We start from the raw sequence: 21291 nt of genomic DNA on the forward strand, positions 1-21291 counted from the left end.
AATCCATATAATCATTCAAAACAGCTGAGTACATTAATTTTTTGGCCGGATAGGAATACTAGCTTGAGACATCTGAACCATATTTATATACTGGGTATTGTCTTATGCATCAAATAAAGCGCTATGGATTATCAAATATTTTAAATAAAAGTTCGAAGGCCTTAAGAAAGTAAAACAGAATATCTTAAAAAGTTACTTTCATTTATTGTGAAATTTCTGTAGAAATTCTTTAAGCAATTAAAGCAGAATATAGATTTAAAAAGTTACACTCATTTATTGTGAAATTTCTGTTGAAATTCTTTAAGAAATTGATCGCTGTGCAACATTTATATGAGGCTAAAATGTATCTAAGAACTAATATCACAATTTATTATGTAATTGCAGTATGTGTGTGCATGTATGTAGTGCTGTTGTGTGCTCTCCCAATCCCACTCCACTGGTCGTCTACTGTATGGTGCCTTCTGGTCTGGTCTCATCCAGCAGCTCAAAGTCACAGACCAGGGAAAAATGATCTGAGGGGTATTGAAAGCTGGGTGTGCGATTTTTCCCAATGTGCTCGCCGGCTGGAAATTCTAAGCAGTTTTTGATCTGAAACAAGGAGAATTTTTCAAAGTCAATAAACCACATTTGGGATAATGCCTCTGCCAGTTACCTTTAGCTGTTTGGGAGTGTAGAAGACATAGTCAATGGTATGACACTCCTCACCATCCTCACGGATTTTCCATGTGGTGTATGGTGGCTCGCGTTGAATGGACTGCGAGACAAATTCATTCGCATCCTCACAGCGCTCGGCGACTTCCCGTTCCCGTTCCTGCTGTTGACTCCTCTCCCGTTCCAGCTTCATATCCGCATAGGCGCTGCCGAGCTTCAACAGATCGCAGCTGAGAATTGTGGCATAGATGGGCTCAATGGGCTCTGCATTGAAGTCGCCACATAACAACAAAGGACTCTCTCCTGCAAACTGCTTAACAAATCGAATGAGATCGCGTCCCTGTTCGTTGCGCAGCTTGGCCAGGAGAGCACCACGTCGAGCCTTCAGATGTGTGGTGCACACGCAGAACTCCTTTCCGGTCGCCTTCAGTTGCAGACGAGCCGCAATTGCCACCTGGTTGCTCTGGACACGCCATACCTCAAGGATGCGCGTATCATATCCCATCAGCTGGAGTTTATCCTTCTTGTAGAACAACGCACATCCATCGGGTCCATTGTTTTGCTCTATATACAGACATGGTGAGTCCGGCTTTGGGAAGAAGATGCCAGCATAGTTTTGACTGCCCAGCACAGTCTGCAGGAACTTGAAATGATCCACTTCCTGCATAGCAATGATACACAATTCGATGTTAAAGCGCGACTGAATGACATAATATCAGAGGGGTTAAATAAATACTTGCAGACAAACAACATCTGGTTGATTTTGTAGAATCTCCTGGACAATCAAATACTTGCGATGCTGCCAGGTCAAAGCCTCTTCAGGGCAACGCACAAAACCGTCATTGTGCTGTCCCAGAGCTGAAAGAATAAATTAGAAAGGATATGATTTATTATTTGTTAAATATTATATATAGTTATTGCAAAAATAATATAAATATGTGTGACATTACAAAACATTTTATATTTTTAATAACTACACATACTGCAATATGTATTGCATTGTTTCACATAAACATTGAACACTATTAAAGCATACTTTTAGGATTGCCTTAAATGTATATGAAATAATTTCATTTTTCATTATGTCTCCTTAAAAATTGAGTATCAAATTAGAGCATCATTACTTACTTTGAGATAGAATATTCCACTGCAGCAATCGTATATTCTGGGAGCCATCATTCTCAACGGGCGGACTACACACTGTATTGGAATAAATTAAAGTATCTGAAAGATACGAGCGTACTTTCCACATACCACGAGAGACAGCATTCAACTTGAGGCAGCGCAATCCATCGGTCACATCCTCGCTAGTCAGCGATGGGTTCAGAAAGGATCGGGTGAGCAGAGAGGGTGGATCGATGCCTCCTCCGCGTAGTTGCTGCACATGCTCCAGCAGAGCAACGGTGCTCAGACCTTTGGGAAGCTCCAAGCCATCGTCCTGTGAATCAACATTGTTGATCTTGGGCGCCGAGTTGAAAGAGCCCATTCTAAAAGAAAGCACATTAAGCAATTGAATTTATTTCCACTTGTATACGCTTAAGATTGATTTCATATTAAACACGGGCCGTGCTCAGAAAATCTTTATTCAATTCTCCTTGCTAACATCAAAAATAATCAAAATTCAAATTAAATTCAAAGTTAACGAAAATAATTTAACGCATTAAAAGTATCCATCATTAAACTTATTGTTAAATATTTGAGTTTTCGGCATGCGTTTGATTCGAACCTTAAAATGTGAATCACGGCCCAAAAAATTTTTCAAGCCTAAATGCAGTTTTGGCAATAAAAACAACAACAAAAAAGAACAAGCAATAACAACAACAAGAGCATGTATACAGCATTTGGGATCATAAACAATATGATCAAGAATATTCGACAATTATAAATACTCACAAAGCATTCGGTTTTCTATAAAGAATCTTTCGCAGAATTATGCTGAAAATGAATAAACTATGACTATATCTTCGGCTGACAAACATCTTTGCCATTTGAACTTTGCTGAAAAGAATATTTTATTTTGAATTTGAAACAGATTTCATTTCGAAATTTTTGAAAATTTTACTATGAAATGTTTAATGAAAATGTATATGTTAAATGATCCAGGATAGGATTTCTAGTAAGCACATGAATTGGTGATCAAAGAACTAAACTGGAAAAATGTACTAGAAGAAATCGAAAGTTACGACTTTATAAGAGTAGAGTTAAGAGAAAAATGTTTTAAAGTTGAGAACGGACAGAAATATTTGATATCTAATGAAAAGACAATATAAAAAAGTAATAGAATTGAAAAAGGATACAGGTATTTAAAATTTGAAGAATGTAGGTATTTAAGATGATATCCTACAATACAATTTTCTATGCTTTTAACTAAAAGGATAATAGGTGCGATAGTCGTTTACTGAACCGGTTTTTCCTTTTCTCACTTTTCAAATCAATTTAAATGTTGCTTGAAAGTTTTCTATTCCTACTCCATTGGAGTCTAAAATTTTCTAATTTGTATTTAAAATAGTAAAATTAATAAATCACGAGTAACATTGTAGCATGAGAAGTGTGTTGGCTTTCACAGTCGACTAGGGAACTCGATTTATAGCACTTAAATCCCACCCACACAAAAAGCATCGGATATTGCGAGATGTCGCACGCGGCTTTAAAAAGTCGCTCGGTCAATAGCTTCTCAGCTGTTTGGCTGGTTTTTTGTTTTTTTTTTGGTACTTAAACCTGTTCTGAGAGATTGTCAACGCAATCAATCAATAGACGTCGCAAAGTCTCTCACCTGGTCAGCATCACCCTTTGCAGGTAAGCCTTGCGATCGTTCTTGCAGGGCGCCTTATTGGCGCGTTTTAATTGCAGCGCTTGCTCCATTTGGCTGGGTGGATCAATTGCGTTCACTTTCTGGTTAGGAATTGGATGAATTTTGGTTTAGTTTTGAGGTTTGCCGAAAATTGTGCGAAGTGCGCTTGTAAGCGACATTTGCGAAACTGAATGGCAACTGAAATGCGGCGTTTTATTAGAGATCAACCAAAGGCAGGCAGACAGTCGGACAGACAGACAGACAGACAGACAGGCAGACAAGCAGACAGAGAGAGAAAGAGAGACAGACAGAGGGAGAGAGGGGAAAGAGAGCAATCACACAGACTTACGCATAAACGGGTCTTTCAGCTTAACAGCATACACACACAAACAAACAGACGCACACACAAAGTGAGATGTATCTGCAAGATACAGAACAAGATCAATACGTTCTACTCACGTGCGTTTCTCACTGGTGAAAAATGAGCAACAATAACAACAGCCACAAAATGAGATACATCGAAGCTGACAGCTTGCTAAATATTTATACGTAGCATTCTTTATGTAGATACATTCACATGGAGCTGCACGCTCCATTGTCTCGCTTTCGTTTATTGTAATGAAAACAAAAGTATCTTTGGGATATCGTCCGAGTTAGCCATTGAGCGACGTAGCTCTACTGCCCCGACAATTGATTTATGCCTAAAAAACATTTGCTAAATGCAAATTGCGTAGACATTCTGCGGCCCAAAATGCGCATATTCAGCATATCTGCGCCCATATGCTGTCCAAAGATATCGATTGAGATACAGATACCGATACAAATATAAATACGATCTGTATGTTATGCCAATTGCGAGTACAAATTATACAACAACGCAGTTACATGCGTAATGAGACGCAGCAACTTAAAGATACTGTATCTTTTTTTTTACCTGGGTATGGGTACCGCAACACGCCGCGCAAATGTCTTCGATGTGACAATCAGTCGCGATGTTTTCATTAGAAACTCCATTCTGCTCGATTTGTTTATAAAATTTACTCAGTACTTGACGTAGTTGTACTACTTGGTAAGTATCTGTACTTGTATTAAGTAAACGTCACTTGCAGTCACTTTCTTTCTTTGATTGGTATTTAATTAATTAGGATTTGTTACTTCAATTTAGCTTCAACTGCTTCTTTCCATTTAACTTGTTAGCTTGAAATGTTTTATATTAAGTGTCAGTATTGCAATGTCAAAAAGACGCGGTTCAAGCTGTATTTCCTAGAATGGTAGAATGGGAGCAAAGGTTAAGCATTAGTCGCAATTAGTTTGGGGGTCTCTGCACACTATTGAACCACTTGCAATGCACCACATTTAACACCAAACGATTATAAATAACAGCACAATCAACAACCACGTGCTCAGCTCCCAAAATCTAAATGAATGTCAAATATTTGAATATAAGACACGCAGCTGTTGCTGCACTGATAGAATAAATATAACTAAACACATTTGAGTTTACTTGCTTTAACTATTCATCAGATACATATTAACAGGTCATAAAACACATGAGTTCATTTTTGGTTGCAGTTAGCTAGAAATACACATTTATTTGTGCTAAGTGAATTATTAAATTTTGAATTGTAGAGCTATCAACAGTCATAGATTAACTTTCTTCCTATTGAAGCAAGTTTTAGATTTTTATTAATAAAAATACTTTCGAATGATAATAAGTCAGCTAGATTAATTTATTATTCAAAGTTTAAAGTAAACTTTTGTATAGTCATTTTAAAACTTATAATTTATTAAAGTATTGATAGCTCCTAATTCATTAATATTCATTACTACAAAAATAGCTTTAGAGTTTTAGAAAAGCAATTAAAAATAATTAAGAACGAAAAATAATATATTATATAATGAAAGTGAAAAAATATATAATATTTATTTTCTTCAATTACCTTCTTAACCTTTTTATTTTTATCTAATATCAGATTTAATATCAAATTGGTTGAAGCATCGAGACTACGCAGTTACGAGTAATTATCACTGAGCTATTTTTATACAATCAGATAAAAGATATCAACAGCTATTCGTGTATTTCTAGTTTATTCATTATAGATAAGAACAAGAGCTCTTGTAATTGTTGATCACGTGAATAATATCGCAAAAAATTGTGCAAGGTTAGTTATGCTTTTGATTGAAGCCAAGTGGCTTGAGGCATGATAGTGCTTAAGAACACTTGACAGTCTGTCAGTGTTGTCCATGAACTTGATTTATAAACGCAATTGCCGCTGGCTACCAGCAGCAACAACAAAAACGCAACAACAGCAGCAGCAACAACAACAGCAACAAGTTTTTTCACTCAATGACTCGCTCGCATTTATATCTCACCTCACAAGATACAACAGTAGATCTCGCGGCGGCGGCGGCATCTCATAATCAGCGATTGGCGGCATCGTGTCTCCAGCGGCAGCAGCACAGGCAGAGGCAGACAGAGATGGAGAGGGAGACGGAGACGGAGAGACAGCGGCAGCATCAACCATGTCGCTGGGTGTGGCCAGCCTGGCTGCCGCGCGGCCCGCCGATGCCTGAGACTCGAATTCCATTTCCAGTTTGCGTGCGGCGAGTCGCTGTTTCATTTGTGTTGTCGAGGTCATTGCCGAGGTCTTGGCAAGCGCTTCCGCAATTTCATACTGCTTGAGGAAATCCTTGTGCAAATGCTGCAGCTGTGCATCCTGTGTGGCCAACTGGCCAGTCAGGCTAAAACCACGACGGCACTCCTCGTTACACAACCGCAGGCACATCTCATTGATGACCGCATTCGGACCAGTCAAATGCTCTGGCGCCGTCTGGTTGCAGTTGAGGCAGGGCGAATAATCTCTGGCATTGCCCATCAGCTGCTGCTGTGCATAGTGTCCCGGATCGGGGGAGTCATTACCATTTGGTGATGGAGGCTCTTGCAACTCCTCAGCAATGCTGAAGTAACGCGGCGGCGGCTCATCCTCATCCTCGACAGCAGCACCGCGAGCATGACTTGCCTTATTCGTCGGCGACGGATTCAGATTGAGGAGCAAGGCGGTCACTGGCATTGCCTTGCCCAGAGCGGGCTGTCGGCGATGGCCAAGACGTTGATCTTGCTGTTCACTTTGATTATCCATGGTGCATGAAATGACTTAAATACTTGTATCACTTTTTTCATTGGCCACGCGGCGTATGCGCAATTTATTGTATTGACCGTTGCGCGTTTAGAACGAACATTCAACGTATTAATACGCGCGTGCGTTGCTTTTCCTTATTTATATATCTTTGGCCGCTCTAGCCAGATCGAGGCAATCAAGTGGACGCTGACTCGTCGTCTGGTTGTCTCGTTGTCTCGTTGTCTCGTTGCCTCGTCGCCTTGCTCCCTCCGCTCTCTCCGCTCATTAACTGAGCAGCGAACACCGAACACCGAGCACCGTTGTTGTGTATGTTGTTAAGCTGTTGCTGTAGTCACAAGTAAATGATTTTGTTGCTCTCCGTTGTGCGCTCCTCTAGTTAAGGCAAACAAGATTTTGCGTGCGCACTTTCCAAAATGTCAAGACACACAATTAGCAACAAAATAAAGCAACAACAACACAAATAGGTAATATAATTGTGCTACCTACAAATTGTGTTATGATTTATGCTTTGATTTCATTATTATATCTTTGACTTTCTTTTGTTTCATCAAGTATGTAACTCAAGTGGGCGATCTTCATTGGCTTCCACGGACTGTGACAGACCTCTGACTTTAAGTTCAGTTGACCACATGAATACTCAACGAATTTATACTCATACTCATACAAATATTCAACTACATGATTAATCTCATTTTTTAACAACAAATGTAGTATTATCTCTCAGACATCAAAACAGATTGACAGCTAGTCAACTTTGTTGCACTGGGCGAACGATTAAAATTTTATTGTATATGAGTAAACCTGAAAAGTGCACTTGTATGTCATGTTTAAGCAATTGTCCCACATAAATTAACTTTTCAGTGTCTAACAACTTGCAAAGTACTTAAATAAAAAAATAAATAGAAAATGAAAAATTAAATAAATCTTATAAAACATCAAGTATTAATAGTTGTAACTTCATTTTATTCAATTTCCCACTTTCTGTCTGTCTGCCAACTGCCCACTATGATTGAGTCTGATATCTTACACTTTTCACCTCCAAATGAATTGTAGCTAATAAATTTTTCATACAATTTCACATTGCCTGACAAAATTAGCATCTATTCAAGTACACATTAATTGCATTTCATTTAATTTCTATTTTATTTCTATTATCAAAACAAAATAAATGACAAACATTTATTTCCTCAATATGCTAATTGAAAGCAAAAAAAAAAAAAAAAACAAAAGCAAACAATTACTACAGTAGTGTCTCGAGAATGTTTTCTAAAATTGATGGCAAAATAAAGTACAATTAATTAAATGTTGTCCGAATTATTCGTTGTTAAAAAAATGATGCATACTTTGCGGCTGCCGTTGAAATTGTAATATTAAACTATTTATGTTTACTTTGTTGATCAGCGGCACACTGATAATCGAAAACACAGTTTCTTTTAACAATACGTACCTCAAGGGTATTTCTAATTATTATTAATCAGTTTACTTCCTTCTTAACAGTAGTATTACTCAGCTCTGAATCTATTCAGATATAGGTGCTAATAGAAGATAACACTTAACTTGCATTATCTTAATTTAGATTCCACTTTTTTTGGCAAGCTGTCGCGGAAAGCGTAGCAAAATCAACAAGAGCAGCGTTCGTCATTGAGTTTTATTTATATGTCTCAAATGAATACGTTTCTATATGTATTCAAAACTATATAGCATGTCGTGAACATGCTGCAAATTTATCATGAACTTGGCAGTGGGCAATCAACCCTCACGTTGAGGGAGGCGCATTGGACTGGACACCTGTGAGGTGCCTACCAAAGGACAGGTCATCAGTCGACCTCCATGCTATTGAGCTACATGTTGTTTAATTTCAATACAGACGTCTTGTGGTCTGCTAATTGATAAGCTTATCAGAAATCGGTATGTGAAAACAATCAGCAGATTATTCACCAACAAAATGTTGAAACAAAGGCTGTTGCTAACTTTAAACTATAAAGAAATCAAGAGACCCATAAATATTTATCTCCGACATTTTAGCAAGGTGTTGAGAAATATTGTTTACCACTTTCTCTGTAGATTTTTCTCTTTCTATCCAGCTCATTTGATTTACTTTGTTGACAGGTAACCTATTTCAAGAGATTACAAATTACTGAATTTCAAAAGATAATTCTGTTGCTGGAACTTAATCAAAAACATTGTTAAAAAAGAAGTATGGAAGAGTTCCTAAAGTGACTTATACCTTACCTTATCCCTACACTATCATTGTTAAAAAAGAAGTATAGAAGAGTTCCTAAAGTGACTTATACCCTACTTTATCCCTACTTAATTACACTATCTTGTGACACCACGTATATTGTAACAAGTGTCTGCCCTTTCCCAGTGATAGGAGTATATATAGTAAGTAACAATTTCATCATCTTTACTATGTATGAGTACGAGTATGCGTATATAAGTGCGCTTTGTTTTCTGATTACCAGGGGAGATTTCGTTATACAACAGCAGCATTGGGACACATGTTCGGTCGAGCACACATATCTCGATTTGGAAATAACTGGTTCAGTACCGGCGTAGACTGAAATTGTCCGCTTGCAGATGAGGGAACTATTTAATAAGGTCGAGTATATTAGCTACTAATTGTGCGATTATTTGGATTGTAAGGCATTGCAAGTGGTTCTGGTTCAGGCAACTGGTCTCATTTGCATAGATTGTGGTCTTCAACTCACCATTTTTAAGCCTGCACCACGCCACAACACATTATCCAAAATATGGGACTGAACTGCACAATACTGTTGGCTGTCACGATATTACAGAACAGTATTAAAATGGGTACTTTCGCAACCCAACGTAAATTCTGCGTATTGCCAGCGATTCAAACGCGCCGTCAAACCAAGAAGAACTAAAGGCGACAATTGGTGCTTTGCGCCATTTATAGAGCGGCATTGAACTGTTGTTCAAAGTGTTCTCTTCGCTCGCCATATTGACTAGCTGATAAGGACACAGTTATGTTATGAGAGCAGCACTCTCTCTCTCTACTCGCCCGGGAACCCCGAAGACTTGATGTGATGTGAGAGAATATTGCACAATCTAACAAAGCGCACCGCATTTTATTTACAGCTCTCACTCTCACTCTCTCTCTCATTTTCTTTCTAAATGTCTTCCTCTCTTAGTGTAACTCATTAGAATCTCATACGTATGAGTATTAGCTTCAATGACTTGATCTGTTAGAAACTGTAAGAGTAAAAGGGAAACAAATTCTATAGTTTTTAGAAGTCATTAGTTAAAATATGGGAATATTAAGGGAAATACCCAAAGAAACTATAAAATTGATTTAGCACTGGAGAGTATTGCTTAAATCTTATTTATACGTTTTATCTTGTGTGTAAAGAGTGCGCTAAGTTCAGAAAAACATTCTGACTCACACATTCACATTCTAAGTTATTACAAAACGTCAAAACGTCGCAATTGGTTCTAAAACTGTCTGAAGAGACTTATTTTCGGATATGTACTGGAAGTTTCATTCGTGGAATTTGTTACGAGCATTATCAAAAATCGTCATAAAATGGATTTGCAATATTTATTAGACCTAGACGGGATCGATAGTTGCGATAAGCTCTCGTCGGTACATGCAAAAAGTCACTTGGAAAACAGGATCAAATTGGATTGCATTAGTTTGGAGCGGTTGCTAATGCGCCGTATCATCAAAGTCTACAAAACTACGCGATCAGCCAGCAGACTGGCTGTCTGACTGTCGTTCGCACTAACTAACTAAATGCGAATCTGTCAAGGGTATTGGGTCTGGAGCGCTGATTAGAAGTGCTTTCAATGGTTTTACGATTATATTGCTCACAGCCAGTGGTCTAGCCATTCAGATTAGATAGTCGATTTACTGACGGCCTTGTTCAAGTGCTTGAGGATAAAGTCCGTCAAAAAAATGTACATTTATCGTACGTGGCATAATGCACACTAGCACTGTAATGGTCATACATACATGTATGTAAATATGTATATAAATATGTGAACACAAGTGTATGTCTATGTTCGCTCAGCTGTGATTTGAATTTTGTTTACGTCGACGACCCGCTGGCTGCCTTATCAATTTGGGCAACGTAAGCGTGCCATAATGTATACTAAAGACTATTATATATATATATATGTTTGTGTGTATTTGTACTTTCTATTGGAATTTGAGCTGTGTGCACTTATCACTGAAAGCATTTTCTAGTAGCACTTCACAGATTGGAGTACTCGATCTTTTATACTAATTACTTGGTATTAGAAATTACAGCTTTGTCATACTGGCTCACACGGGTCTTATGTGGTTCTTTTGAAGGATTTTAATCAAATATTTTAAATGGGCTTGGGGTAGGTAAGGTACATATGTAGGTTAAAAAATTACATAGCCACATAGACTTTTAAAAAGGGGACTGTAATCAAAGTTGTCGTGGAACACTCAAACAAAGTGAGTTAGCAAAGAAATTTTGATCAATATTTTTAAAACATTGGAATAATCGAAAATGCAACTTAAGGTTAACTTAAAGACACTAAATAAATGGATTTTATTTACAATATAAGATTAAGGAGAAATAAAAAAAAAAAACAAACATTGTTTTAATTTAATACGGCTATAGCTAAATTATATAAACACTATATTTTTGATAATTAAACTGAGACAATTCGGAAATCACACAAGAGCTTAGTCAACGGTAAAACATAACAAAGGACCCATTTCCATATGAACTTGCTTAACAATAATCAGATTATTTGTGCTTGATATGCGTAATAAATTAAAATGACAACGCTCTCAATGTCAAAACATACATAAGTAAGTAAGTAAATATGTTGTATGTGCTTGTATGTAGAGGCCCTTTGTAGACACACTGGCAGAGTGATACACAAAGCGTCGTTATAGTAATTAAAAGGCCATATTTGTTGTCATCACTCAAGCAAATTCCATTTACGAAAGTACTTGATATGGTCCACGGAGAGGGGACACTCATGCACGGGGTGAAATGCGGGGCTAGATGGCATCCAATTTGCTAGCTGCCTCAAACCCAAACAAACAGTTTGATGACACCGCAAAGAGAGTACGAGTGAGCGAGAGAGAGAGAGAGAGAGAGAGTGTGTGTGGGAGGAAGAGAGCGCTATTATTATACTCTCCGAAATTGGATTCTCTCACTCACACTCTTTGATACGAGTATTTGCTGATTATGTTCTCTTTCAGTCACGTTGAAACACAAGTCAAAAAAATATTTTTGTAAACAACTGAAAGTTATACGCACACACAGTCGCACAAAGTAAATTAAATCCAAGAAGTTGATCGCGGCATTGCTTTATAAAAGCGGTACACAAAATTGGATAATTGGCACGGTGGGAGGAGCATTAAATGGAATGGAAAAGGAGGATACCATAAAAGCAGAAAATGGCAATGACATGCAAATTATGGTTGTTGTTTTTGCATGTTTGTAGCGTGCTTTGCGCCTTTTGTTTTATCAATAAGTGTCGACGCCGAACAAAGTTTAAAGAGTGAGACCACTTACTTACTACTCGTAAATAATAGGGCATTAGGAAACCAACTTACAAGAATTTTCGGAAGAATTTATAGAATGCCACCACAATAAAGACAAGCGCAGAGATTATCTTCATAATGCACCTAACTAACTTTTTGCTTTTATTATATAATAGTTATTAAATATATGTAAATAGAAAATTAAATTGAAATTTCGCGCTTCATACGTAATAATAATTTTGTGTAACAATTTTGTTGGTTTTTTTTTTTTGGGCTTATGCACTCCACTGAATTTTCACTATCAATGTCATTTCCGCGTCAAACACGTTTTTCACACTAAGCTGGTATAAAAATGAGGGGACTACGCTTTACTCTGTACATGGTGTGCATGTGGCGCCATGGAAACAGGCAAAGAGTAGAGCAAAAAAGAGACACACAAAGAGAGCGAGCGTGAGAGAGAGAGAGAGAGAGAGAGAGAGTGGGCCATTGTTAGCTGGAGCTGCTGAAAGGAAAAGCTGGCAGTCATTACGACTATGTATCACTTTAAACACCCTACATCATATCCATAAACTTTTCATAGTTTATTACTCAACTGTATACTCTCGTTTTATAGCCGAGTTATCATTATTTAAAAAACAAACGCATTACAAGCAACTGACAGCGAAAACTGCATCAGTGAGAGAACAGCCATGGATAAAAAGAGAGTAATAAGCTAACAGCTAATCTGTTAGCTGTGGTGTGCGCAAGCCCTATACCTGTAATCAATATGCCCGACAAGGGTAGCGTATTAATTTAGTCACGTCCACTTGTTGGGAGCGGGGCAATAAACTCTTGTGTGGGAGAATCTAAGAGAGAGGCAAGCAACTGTATACTTAAGAGCACATTGCAATAAAAGCTCCATTTGACATATAAAGAGCAGCACCAGCATGTGCTTTATAAAGCTTTATCTACGCTCTGAGCAAACTTTAAAGCACAGCGCATTGTTCACAATGCACATGTACTAAAAATAAAATGGTCTATAAGCTTTAGTAAAAGCTTTTTAGAACGATTTAGCTGCTAGCGTGGTGCATCTTCAAATAGTTAAAGTAAGCTTATTCAACTGAAATATTTAAAGCTTGTACAAAATATGTGACAGGCAGAAGGAGGCATGGTAAACCCCATAAAGTACAATACATATATATTCTAGATCAGCAGCAGCGGATCCGCCAGTCTATGAAATTGGGTATTCACATTTGTATCTCTATATGTGCAGTCAGATCAGGTTTATTTTCTTTTACATTTATTGTGTCACATCCCTTTTGTCCACGAACTAAAATCAAAACAACAAAGAGCAATCTTGGTTCGATGTCATCGGAAAATTTCATCACGATCGGATTATAAACTCAAGAAACAATTTTAACTTTAAATCAATGAAGAAGAAAAGAACACTGACTCTGTATTCTAATAATCCTTTTTTAATTCTTTATTAAATAATAAAAATTATATTTTGCTAGCTTATTCGATTAAAAAATTATGTTGATTTATATTATTTTTACTAGAAATTCGATGGTCTATAATCAAAGGCAGGGCCAACACGTATTGAAATATTGACGGGCCGATTCAAATAATCGTTGATGCGTCTGAAAAGCAACGTAATTAATTATTAAGACACCTTCATGCTTTCAGGTAAACAATAACAGCTGGCTTATCTAACTAATATACTTACTTTTTATCTGCTTCGGTCTCATAATGCTGATAACCCTTCCGCCTAGCCGATTTATTCATACGCAACGATCGACGCAACTCCTTGGGCAGTGGTTTATTCGTTTCGCGTCTCAAGAAGTCGCCGAGCTGCTGAATCTTGGAAGACAATGTGTGCCAGGCGAGACGCAGCAGACGCCTCTGTCGGGATCCTTCAGCTCGGCTGGAGTTGGCAGTGCAGTCGCATAGTTCAATATTGGAGACAGCCCACGACGACATGTTGAGCTCGTCAGCAGCAGACAAAGACTAAAAACTGATTGGCAAGACGGGCAAGCTGGCCAGTTTCGTGCTGATAAGATTGGCTAAACTTACTCAGAACGCTAGAGAAGCAAATTGTATTAATTGATAATCAATACGTAAAAGTGTGCGACAACAATGAGTCGACTATTTGGTAAATCAAATAGCTAATTAACTACGCAATGATATTGCAATTGAGTCGAAATTTGAACAATACTCGACAAGTCCCAATAATTTGCTATTGAAGACAGTCTACATATGAATGTCTCTCTCTCTCTCTCTCTCTCTCTGTGTGTGTTTGTATGTGTGTATTAGCCTCGGGCAATGACAGTGAATGTACTGCCCCTGACCAAAAACCGAACCGAAATGTGCAAATGCTCGTTGCAGTTATGAATTTTTAGCATAGAAAATTTTCAATAATATTTTCAGCCTGCAGACAGCAATATCTCTCATCCCCCTTCCCACTCTCTAACATCCCCTCTCGGGCTGCCTCATCGCCGTGCTAAGAGGATATGCCCAATGACAACATGTCCTGTAACAAAATACAAATAGCAACGCCAGCCTGGGACCCATGTGGCCAACACCTCTACCCGCTTGGACCTGCCCCAGCTTGATGCCACACACAGCTCCACAGTTCAATTTTCAACAGCTGCAGCGGCAGTGGCAGCTTACCCCAAAAACGAAATTGCATGTGGTTCTACGCAGTTTGCCTCCCATTTGGGCCCGATGCTATATTGGCCCATTTTCCGGACCAGTGCGATTGGGGTTTTTCGACCAACTCGTATTGTTATAACGAAAATTCGTTTATTGCCGTATTGTTGTCCTGTAATTCGAATTTGTCTTCAAAATACTTTCGTGTGGCATATTGCTCGGTTTTGTCTCAATTAGTTGCAAATGCTCGTAGTATGAAAATTTCACTGAAAGTCGACTGAAAATAAATTACAGAGTACATTAACATCTCTGGAACTTTGCTTAAATTGAAATCATTTAAAATCTGAGATTAAAGTTGCTTATTCTCTTTTAAATTTTGAATCAGAGGAATAAACCTGAATATGACTTTTTATGCATTTTAGATTTATACCCTGTTTACTTTTACTTAAATGGTATAGCTCTTTGTAAATAATATAAGGTGAAGGCATCCGTTTCTGAGAATAAAACAGTTTAAGACAGTTTAGACATGTTGGATTGTGTGAAATATACCTTAATTTGTTGCAAAGAAAATTTTAGAAATGGATAGGGTATTACTTCGTCCAAAAACCTAGCTGTGAATGTGAAAAGCACTACAAATAGCAATTTGATAAGCTTCACCTCTTCGCATCTAAATTCAAAACAATTGATTGTCTTTGCTGCCTGTTGAAGTCTGTAGGCTTCGAGGAGCGTTTATTGATAAGTGCAGATGACAGTAGGCAACGATGATAAGCAGGGGACAAGGTGACAGCTTACCTTAGAATTTGGACAGAATTCTACACACTCACTAACAACCAACACGACCAAAGTTTATCGTTTGGTATAGAAAAATGCATTTAAAATTCCATTTAAATACCATAATAGCTGCAACTTCCAGAAATATTTTTGTTTGAAAAATCTATGCTAATTATGTCGATTGCTTGTTGCTCTGATTGTAAATTAAACTGTTATAAAATTAAAAAAGTATATTTACTATTTCTGTGTTTCCTCGTATTTATTACAGATTTATTGAATTTGCAATAATATTCAAAATTAAACTTTTGGTCAGTTGATTCGTTTGACTGTGAAACTACTGAACCTTGATTGTGACTTGTTTATTTTATACCTTTACATTGGTCATCACAAACTAGATGAAATGCTTAACGACGCTTTTTCGACTACACGAAGTAAATATTATTTGGGAAATAAAGAATTTATCTTAAGGACAGATTAAAAGCTCTTTCTAGACTTTGATTCATATCAATACATTAATTCATACTATAGAAATTTCAACAATCGCTTAGTGTATTTAAAAGTCGGCAAAGTCGTCTTATTGTATCTTGTTTATTTATTTTGCTGCCTCTTTCCTTAAAATATTTTGCATATTTTCTGACCATGCGTATGTGGATACAATATTGCTGTTTACCGTTGTGCAATAAAATGCCCAAAAATGTTTTATTGCACATATCAATCAATATTTAAATAGTCGACTCTAGCTCGTTTGTAATCCGAGTTCCAATTCTATTTGCAAAGGCATGTAAATATTTGTGGCAATTTCATTGCAAGTTATTCTCTGTGTCGCGAGTTGACAAACGAAGGATCAGGGAAAGTAAGAGGGCTGTAAGGTAACAGTTGTTAACAAAATTATATGTGCCAGCCTGTTGCAAAACTAATGCCAATATGCAGTGCTTATAGGCAGAAGCAGCTGCTAAATTAGAGCAAGTACTAAGGAAAAAAATATAGAAAATTATTGAGAAAACTTCAAGGATTCGCTGCACGTTCACATCTTTAACGCCATATGTTGACTTTTGCTACATTTTCGTGCTGAAACACACACACACACACACACACACACACACACACACACACACATACAAATATCCTTTATCTTATATGCGCTATTTTATGCCTGTTGGTAACAACTACAACAGCGCCCACTGTTGGCCTACTCTTTCTTTTATTTTTTTTTCCCTCCGCCCCCTCTCTCTCTCTCTCCCCTTCATTGAGAGTCTTGTTGTTGGTGTTGTTATGGTTGCTGCTGCTGCCTTTTTGCCAATAGATTGTGTGCCACACTTTGGCATTTTATAACATAAACTTTCATTTATTTTCGCTCGTCTTTTACCACATCTTTGCCGTTGTAGTGACTGTAATGCGCTCATGTTGCCTGGCATTGTAATGGCGAGCCACATATGCTATATCCACACAACTACACACACTCATATACATATATAGTATACACATACATAAACGAGTACACAAGATGCCGTCTGCTGTCTTGACATCTGTCTAACCATCCCAGTGTACGAGTGGAAAATCGCCCCAAAAAATGTAGATTTGCATGCACATCAGCATTGGGCATACATTTATCTCGCTCACTGTGTCGGCAGCGGTCGCCAAAGTAGGCCGCCAGTTGTTGCTTAATGCGGCAAGGATATCCTAAAGGAGGCAACATTCATCCTCTGCATGGCCCAAACAAACAGAGGCAACTTTACTGTCTATCTGCTCCTTTTTCTATTGTTGCAATTCTCAGTTAAGTTGACTGGCAACTATTCATTTTAAAGTCATTGGAATTCACTCGAAATGAATAATCGTACAAGCTTGTTTCATTTAACATTTTCAATTTGACATTATTTTAAAGCTTAACAAATATTTTATTACTTATCAAATATAAAAATGACAGTTTGTTATTACTGAAAACTCTAATAAATAATAATGCTAAATTATAGTTATTGATTTATATTAATTGCTTGTTCTTATTTCTATTGTAAGTTATTACGAATACTGAAGTTAACGTTACTTTTCTATTGTATCATAAGGAAGCAAATGGATTATTGTAAATGTAATAGCACTCATATTTTTTATCTTTCACAGACACACACACATACACACTTAAAAGGGCTTACCTTTTGCATATTTGGTTTAACAACAAATCTATTCCGAATATGTCAGTGGAACGTCTTTCTGTCAGCAGGAACTGTCATTTGCCCGTAGCCTTAGACTGCCAGGGCTGCCAAGTCGATCACATCAGCGCCTAAGCATTGCTTAAGAAAAACTCTGAGAAAGCAATCCAACCGTGTTTTCAGATGGTTGCCCACACACTCGGCTCCATCGACGACCATCCAATCGACCGACCATTTGACTTAAATATTATATGCAAATTTTCAATGTAATAAAAATTTCTTCGTGTCCACACACACAGACACAGCCACACTCACGCAGATATACTCACACACACAGAGGCAAGCAGAGAGGCGAATAAAAATTGATGCCAATGCCGTTTGTCTTTCAATATATTTCTCTCTGTCTCTCTCTGTATATCCTTCCCCTTTTCGGCATTTGCTTTCAGCGTGTTTGTGCGCTGGCAATGATTTTCAATATGTCGCAACTCTCGGCCCAACTTTGCGCTATCTGTCGAGCGGGGTTATCTTCCAAACACCTCTCTCCCTTAGCATCCATGTTCTTCCTCCATCTGCTCCTATTCGTCGACTCTCGTGCCACAGCAGCTTGAAACAAATGCCGAGTTAATGCTTTGCCTGCCGTCACCAGCGATGTCACCAATACCAACGACAATGAATGCCGCATGGACATGACCTCAATTGCATTGGGCACACACACAAACACACACACACACACACGACCACGGATGGGGCATTCAAATTGGTTTGATCGACACCAATACCTAAGGGTTGCAATATATGTGTGTTAACTTCCCGTCCGCCCCAATTCACACGCCACGACAAGGCCAGAGTATCACATTGCCATCACTGTCATCTTTTAGGCTGACAAGTGCGAGTGCGGCATTAAGAGATGTCGTCGCCAGTGCAACAGCAACAGCAGCATCAGCTGTTGCCCCATCCCCCTTCCTACCTGCCACACTCCATCCTGTCCACCAGATTCGCTTCCGTTTCGTTTTTTTCTCTTCACCTTTATTTTGCTTAACATATTGTCAGTTGGCTTTAGCTCCGCTTTTTTTCAATTTCTATGTGAATTGAGGCGTCAACACCTTAGCAGGTAACTTTCCCATCCAGTCTAATGGTGTCCTGACTCCCGACTGTTTGTCATTTTGGACTGGTCTGCCAGGGTTCATTGTTTTCTGTTTATGATGCACTTAAATTTAATATTTAATTTTAATGTATTTTGTCAGCAGCAAATGTAGCAACAAAGTTTGCACATGTCATTGGCATAAAACAAAAGCCAAGCAATTTATATTACGATCAAAGTGGAATATAAGAATACTCTATCAAAAAAGGTGAAGTTAACTTTACTTCCATGTTTTCATATAGTAAATTTTTACTGATTTTACACGTATTAGATAGTTGTCTCTGGATCTGCTATCTTACTTAGATTAATTTAATATAAACAGATTCTTAAAGATTAAAGTTTGAACTTTTAATCCACCTTGGCAATGTACCACATTCTCATATTTTATGTTTGACAGTGTAGACGATAGCCATTCGTTTGCCCCATTTTAGCTGACACGCATTTGTGTGCCTTTGATGTTGCTCGTATGTGTGTGTGTGTGTGTGTGTGTGTGTGTGTGTGTGTGTGTGTGTGTGTGTGTGTGTGTGTGTGTGTGTGTGTGTGTGTGTGTATGTGCCTTGTTTATTGCCCCCGTCTGGCGGCTGGCAGCATTGTTTAGCATTTTTTATGTTTTACATAATTCCAATCAACAGTTTGTATCAATAAATTACATTAGCAGGCCAACAACCCCGCTAATGAGGCCCAAAAGCTACCTGCCGGAAAAGCCCAGAGAAAGAAACTGGCAGCACAGACACGAGTACACACACAAAACATACATATATAACATTGAGTGTCTCGTAAAAATTTCAATTATCCTAAATGATTAACTTTGTTTATTACACTGCGAGGATGGCACACGGCCCAAGGACGCTCCTCGTCCTGGCACATCATTTATCAGTTTATGACTTGATTCTATTATTTATTGACACTCGAATAGAGGGCGGCAAACGGTGGCAGTGGGAGGCATACAGGAGGCAGTCTCAATGCGTCGCAATTTCAATTATAATTATGTGCAAATCGTAAAAAAAAGCGAAAAAGAAAAGAGAAGAGAAGAGAGAAGAGACGCCACCTTCTGGTCCTTAGATAAAAATCACTTAGTGTGCGTAGCGCCCACACACAGATACATGCAAAGTTTATAGCTAACAAAAATCGTTAATAAATTAAGCGGAAATATATTTCTCCAGCCATTGCCGGTGGGTGGTTGTTGCCATTGTTGTCATGTTGTTGTTATGTGGTTGCTGTTGTTGTTCTTGTTGCTGTCCCGCTCCATTTGGTCCTTTTAGAAAATACTCGTATAATAATGCTTTTGGCGGGGTAATGGTTTTTTAATTTTAGTGTCGTTGAAATTATGGTCGAAACAATAATTTAATAAGTTAATGTCTTCTTCTTCTGCCTCTGTTGCCTCTTCATCTTGTATTTTCATTTTGCCAAAGGCATTTTCATGGCGCAACCAAGAACAACAACAACACAAGCAATTCTCTAGCAACAGCAACAGTGTTATTTATGTTTTCAGCTTTTGTTGTTGTAGTAACTGTTGGTATTTTCCAGGTGAAAACTTCGTGGGTGAGGCTGTTAAATGGTTTTCCCAGCGGGTGCAGAGCGCTCCATAGCCAGTGGCTATTAGCTACAACTTAGAAACAAGCGAGTAGCTGATAAACATATAATAAGGATATATTTTTAATATATTTCTGCTGTTCCGTTTGCCAAAATTGTTGGTAAATGTTTGCTTTAACTGGTCTTACAGCTGAGCAGGTGGTCGCATTTAATTTGATCCAATCACAATCAAATTTGTTCTAGTCACTTTTTCCTAAATCTCCCATATGACCTAGACCTGCCCAGATGTTTGGGCTGTGAGCATAACCCCAACATGGCCCGTTGACATACAGACATAATACATTGCGCAATGTAATGGCAACAGCTTTATGACTTGATTTTTTATTATATGTAATTTCATGTTTTATGCTTTTGTCCCAAAATATTGAAGGATCAGTGCACAATGATGTTGGCCAGAAGCTAGACGGTTAGCTAGCAATTTTGCATAAATATTTAAGCATTATACTTTATGATTTTTTACGATTTTGTTTTTATTTACTTTGGGCAGCTCCGAAAGAAAAGGAAACAAATCTCAACGCGAGCGAATGCGTCTGGCAAGATATTCTACTCACTCCTTTCTTAAAAGTCTCTCTACGTGTGTAGAGAGTATTGAAAACATACACACACACACATACACACAGAAAAACTCGTTTGGGCTGCATACATATAATTTGAAACAAGGCAAATAAAATAACATAGAAAAACAACGAGAATGATGACAAGCCTGATATGCCATGTGTCCTGTTTCTAGGTAGCCTGACATTGTGGGTTGCCCTTTGGAAACAGAAAAAGAACGATGAGAAATGGAAAAATACCCCAAAATATGAGGAGAGTACACATTGGAGCCCCAGGCACAAAAACACACACGCAAAACATAACCAATTTGTGTCATCATAATTGTAACTCGTCGTCTGCTTCTGCTGCAGTTGTCTCACTCTGACAGACGAGTTGGTTTGTTT

At 38.0% G+C, this 21291-nt stretch overlaps 2 protein-coding genes across 8 annotated transcripts; both read right to left on the reverse strand.

Annotated features, from left to right (window-relative positions):
• Positions 1-250: 250 nt before the first annotated feature.
• On the reverse strand, positions 251-12269 carry LOC117789572 (nocturnin). Of its 7 annotated transcripts, XM_034628608.1 has the most exons (7): positions 9294-9463; positions 4377-4705; positions 1906-2138; positions 1780-1851; positions 1388-1509; positions 653-1312; positions 251-588 (listed from the first exon to the last, which is right to left on the reverse strand). In XM_034628608.1, the coding sequence occupies exons 2-7, from the start codon at positions 4454-4456 to the stop codon at positions 445-447; spliced, it is 1311 nt and encodes a 436-aa protein (XP_034484499.1). In that variant the 5' UTR covers positions 4457-4705; positions 9294-9463; the 3' UTR covers positions 251-444. The 7 variants fall into 7 exon arrangements, with proteins under 7 accessions (XP_034484499.1, XP_034484500.1, XP_034484502.1 ...); XM_034628609.1 differs by lacking the exons at positions 4377-4705; positions 9294-9463 and adding an exon at positions 12149-12269; XM_034628611.1 differs by lacking the exon at positions 4377-4705.
• Positions 12270-13584: 1315 nt separating this feature from the next.
• Positions 13585-14074, reverse strand: LOC117791129. The gene is made up of 2 exons (XM_034630793.1): positions 13782-14074; positions 13585-13695 (listed from the first exon to the last, which is right to left on the reverse strand). The coding sequence occupies exons 1-2, from the start codon at positions 14033-14035 to the stop codon at positions 13611-13613; spliced, it is 339 nt and encodes a 112-aa protein (XP_034486684.1). The 5' UTR covers positions 14036-14074; the 3' UTR covers positions 13585-13610.
• Positions 14075-21291: the final 7217 nt, after the last annotated feature.

The sequence above is a fragment of the Drosophila innubila genome, assembly GCF_004354385.1.
Source record: "Drosophila innubila isolate TH190305 chromosome 3R unlocalized genomic scaffold, UK_Dinn_1.0 2_E_3R, whole genome shotgun sequence".
Classification (NCBI taxonomy): Eukaryota; Metazoa; Arthropoda; class Insecta; order Diptera; family Drosophilidae; genus Drosophila; species Drosophila innubila.